The sequence below is a fragment of the Leiobunum rupestre genome, chromosome 11 (genome assembly GCF_980474605.1).
Source record: "Leiobunum rupestre chromosome 11, qqLeiRupe1.1.hap1, whole genome shotgun sequence".
Lineage (NCBI taxonomy): Eukaryota > Metazoa > Arthropoda > Arachnida > Opiliones > Sclerosomatidae > Leiobunum > Leiobunum rupestre.
This window is the reverse complement of record NC_143394.1, coordinates 38561149-38566119: the sequence shown is the minus strand read 5'-3', so window position 1 is coordinate 38566119 and position 4971 is coordinate 38561149. Positions and strand designations below refer to the sequence as shown.

The following is a 4971-nucleotide window of genomic DNA, read 5'->3' as shown; positions in this document are numbered from 1 at the left end:
TCACCGGTTACGCTTACTGTGAGTCCACAGAGATTTCTTGGTGGGATTTCTTCTCCAGCCAATTAGGTTGGAGACCATTAGCGTCATCCTAGGGGCCCACTATATAAGGCACGTCGGGACAATGGACCCGTGTATAATATTGTAAAATATTATAGACTTATGGGAATACTTATACTTTGTTCTGGCGAGTAAATCAGAAGCGTTCGAAAATAAAATAAATCCACACTTACTATCCTAATGGCGGTACATTGTCAAATAAAAGGGATACGTTAACATAGAACCGTTAATACTTAACCTAGGATGATTTCGTATATATATAGTACTAGATCACTTAACTGAAGTTTTAAGTGAAAATAATTAGTTTAAGTTTTGGAATTGGTTTTTACATTCCCAGCCGCTGCAGCTTTGAGATTTTAAATGAACTCTGTGAGAAATTCTGACCATTATTACAATTACTGATTCGTGTGTTAATAATAAAATATATTGTTATCAATAATCAGCTAGACTAGTACCCAAAGTACCACCCTAGGTCCACGCCATCTAGCGACTTTTATTGGCTTTAATTCAGAGGGCCGGGTTACAATGCGTTGGGGGGTGGTGGCAGGCCCTTCAAGCCACGGGAACCAACAGCTCCCTACACTAACTATTACCGTTAACCTCAACAAGTTTTTATGGAAGGGGAAACCGAAGAGCTCAGGGGAAAACCCCTTAAACCAGTGGGTAGAGAACTTGCAAACTCAACGCAGAAGGAGTTGTTCCGAGTTTACACCCAGTGCCACAAGCTGGGATCGAACCCAGCTCCTCTTGCTGCGAGGCGAAAGTGCTAACATAATTGTGTAAATGTCTATCACTGAATTTAGTATCAAAACAGCCGATTTCAGAAGTAACTTCGAAAAACAATTGAATAAATTATTAATTGGTGGTTATGTTTGGAATCACTCTTACTGTTTAAAGGGCCTATTTAATAATATTTCATAATATTCCCTTCCGATTTTTAGGCGCACCTAGGGCCCCCGATTTTCAGGGACCCCTTTTACCGGTCAGTGACAAACCTCACTCTATTTCTGCTTATATAATAAAAATTAAAAAGTATTTTTCATAAGTCATTCCTTGCTACTTGCAGACTACACTTAGAAAAACTCTAATTAGGTTCTTATTTCTAGCCCTACTTACGAGGAGACTACCCGAGGTGAAAATCGCAGATTTTGTTGAAACTAGGTGGGTATGTAGACCTTATGGTAACATGAAATTTCACCAAGGGAAAAGTTGCAATGGGCATTAGTTTTGCCATGGCAACCGAAAATGTTTTTGACAACACAGTCTGTATATTGTCCCATTGAACAACAAAATCGGTGATTATCACCTCGGGTAGTCTCCTCGTTAGAGGTACTCTTACAGAAATCCTGTCCGTCCAGCGGGGATTTTCGTCTACTAGTTTCAGACTTTCAGTATGCCCAAAATTCCAAAAATGTGATATTTTTGGAACACTGAGGTGCATTAATTAATTAAGATCAGCAGATCCATTTTTAGTTAACACCCTGTATATTAGTTTTTATATAAATATATCTCTTAACATTTCGCTAAATATATGGCGTCATCTGCATAAATAAACCAAAAGAATGTTTTTTTTTTTTAAATTAAGCAAAAATAGAAACAAAAAATGTTTATCTTACGTCACATGACGTACGTAATCTTAGCGCGTGTGCACGCACCATTTACACGCGCTAAATAGATGGCGTCATTCGATTTTCTCTGACGTCACGAGACAAAGCTTTATTAGTATAATATTCCTCGCGACTCTTTCACGCGCTCCGAGACTTAAAAATAAGAAAATAAAGAAACGTTAAAACCAGAAGTGACTGTATTGGAAGACATTGTTTTATGTCCTGGCTATTTTCATTGTACTTGGGCCACACTTTAGCGATTAATTACGAAAATGAACACCCACTGCACAATGTCGGATAAAGAGTCGTCACCATTAGTAAACACGTAAGTTATACAAAACTTTCTTAGAATTTTAACTCCCTCCTACTAGGCCGACAATAGAACGGACCAAAACGTTCGAAGAGCTACGAAAGAAATATCGCTACTACGGACATTTTGGTTTACGTTAAGATAGTTCTTTGATTTAGCTGCGGTAAAACTTATTAATCCGAGCTACTACCATGTTTTCTTCGTGGTGGAAGCTTGGATTAATAATAGTTTGGCTATAGCCAATCCAAAATAGATGTATTCAAACCTTTCCATTTCGGAGTGCAGGCTTTATATTTGACTTACAAACACGCGTTTGGTTAATTTGACTAACTAACGTTAATATTAGGGCACTAATTTAGATTAGAATTACTCACATTAACACAATGCTGGCAGCGGGCATTAGGTCTTTGCCCAAAAGCGAAAGAATGGGCTCTGTTTCTTAACTTTGCGTCGTCACAAATGCCCAACAGTGGTTCCTAGTCCCTTTTAGACAAAAAACCACCTTAACTATTTCAAGGATTCTTAGTTTTAGCACGCCTCCCGAATTTATCAGAACTACTTTTGGTCTTTTTGTGACGTCAAAACTATATTATTGTTCGTATGTGGATATATACAAGTCAATAATTTCAGCTAGGGTGCTAAATACAGTTGAAGAAGAGTTACTAAAAATTAACTTTTCCGCAACTCTATAAATGAGAAATCAGTTTGGGGCATCTAATAGACAGGCCAAAAACCTGTGAGGGGAACTTGTAGGCTTGGGTGTAGTCTGCTGTGCACAATAAAGCTAAGTTAAGAGTCCAACTAGTTTTCGCTGCACGTTATGTAGTTGCTGCTAAAACTATCTATTATGTTGGAACAACCGCTATAAACTTAAAATCCACCAAAACTATAATTAATGTTTAAAAGTTCAATGTATTTCTTTTATTATACAGGACACCAAAACACCAATTGAAATATGAAGACCCTCAAGAAGGAAAACAAAGGAAATCAAGAAAAGGTAAGTCTATATTTAGCTTAACCAGACTCACAAGATTGATTCAGAAAGGAGACAAACGTCAAGAGAAAAGCGAAACTAACCAGCGCCACAACATTCCGTTGATCCTGGCCACATGGGCCAGAAGGGACTTTGAAACCATCTCGTCGCGTGCACCCGAGGACGATCAGCCCCAACGGACGTAATAAGCAACTATCTCAAATGCCACGCGAGATCTTGATCAATAATTTTGACCTTTTCATTTATTATATAGGACACAAAACCAGCAATCGAAGGATGGGGACACTCAACCTGAAAAACCAAGGAAATCTAGAAAAGGTAAGTGTAAATCTATATTAAACAGCTTCACAAGAATTTTTCAGAAGGGAGGCCAAAGTCAAGACGAAAGCGATATGATCAAATTATTGGACTCGGAAGAAACAATCTCTTTGGACTGGCCTGAGGACGACCAACCATAGAGGACGTAATAACCACCGCTAAAGTTTTAAAGGGCTCGAAACATTAGTTAAACTAGACTTATTTTTCGTAAAGGACATTAAAGGAGCAAATTCAGAAACAAATCAGACATCGAAATGCAAAATTCAAAAAATTGTAGAAAGGCCCTGAATTACAAAATTTCATATCTTTTGGACCCTTTGGAACAAATATCAAAATTGTTTTTCTTAAAGATAATCAAACTAACTGTTATTATGGTTTTACATGTATATTTCGTTGACGCCATAGTTACCATAACCGTAACTTAGTATTAGGTAGTTAAGTATAAATATTGGCTTTCGTTTTGCCATGGCAACCGAAAACGTTTTTGACAACATCATTTGAAATTTTTCTATTGAAAATAACATGGGAATCTGATGGATTTTAAGGGTCCCCCCCTGTGAAACCTTTTAAAAAATGAAAAAAAAAACATTAAAAATACATTTAAATTGATTTGAAAAATTTAATTTAATCAAGTTTAAATGCAATTCGGTCAATCGGGGGACCCTTAAAATCAATCAGAGTCCCATGTTATTTTCATTGGAAATAATTCCAAATCACGTTGTCAAAAACGTTTTTTGTTTTGATCCTAATGTTTTATTATATTAAATATAAAAATTGTTTTTCTTAAAGATAATCAAACTAACTGTAATGAATCTCAAACGTAAATATATATTCTTATTATGTTTTTTTCTCAAGCCTTACTTGGTGCTTCGTATTAATATAGGTTTTCATTCAAATGTGTTAATTTCTAGTGCATTCAACAAACATTACTTTCTAAAATAGTAACTTCAGGAACAAATATCAAAATTGCTTTTCTTAAAGTAAATATTAACTGTACTTTATGTTTTACATGTATATTTCGTTGAAGCCATAGTTACCATAACATAGTATTAAGTAGTTAAGTATTAATATTTAATTTAATTCTAATGTATTATTATATTGAGTGCATTTTGATAAACATTATTATATTATGTAACAATTTCAGGAACAAATATCAAAATTGCTTTTCTTAAAGATAGAATTAACTGTTATTAAAGTTTTACACGAATATTTTGTTGACGCCATAGTTACCATAACCCTTACTTAGTATTTAGTAGCTTAGTATTAATATTTGTTTTGATCCTAATGTTTTATTATTTAGAGTGCATTTTGATAAACATTATTATCTTAGATAAAACCTTTAGGAAGGATTATCAAAATGGTTTTTTCTAAACAAAAACATTTCAAATTATTATATTATGTTAAATTTCCCTGAACTTTTCCTTTTTAAAAAACAATCCTTTTAATCGCCTTACGCGCTTTTTTAAATGTTTCTCATATTATTAACTATTTGCCTTTGTACCGTGTTTGTTTTTTCAATAAAGTTTACTATTCCCCAAACAGTTTGTTTTTATTTCGCCGTCTTTTTAGACTCACCCTCTAGTTATTGAGGAAATGAGACGGTTATTTTCACAATAGTTCTTTTTATAAAATAACCTTGGCCATCTTGTTGAAATTTTGCCTCCCCGCTTCAGCTGTGAATCCGT

At 34.8% G+C, this 4971-nt stretch overlaps 1 protein-coding gene across 1 annotated transcript; it reads left to right on the top strand.

Annotated features, from left to right (window-relative positions):
- Window positions 1–1019: 1019 nt before the first annotated feature.
- On the top strand, window positions 1020–3503 carry LOC149922546 (uncharacterized). Its single transcript, XM_090163795.1, has 3 exons — window positions 1020–1989; window positions 2907–3149; window positions 3222–3503. The coding sequence occupies exons 1-3, from the start codon at window positions 1937–1939 to the stop codon at window positions 3424–3426; spliced, it is 501 nt and encodes a 166-aa protein (XP_090019921.1). The 5' UTR covers window positions 1020–1936; the 3' UTR covers window positions 3427–3503.
- Window positions 3504–4971: the final 1468 nt, after the last annotated feature.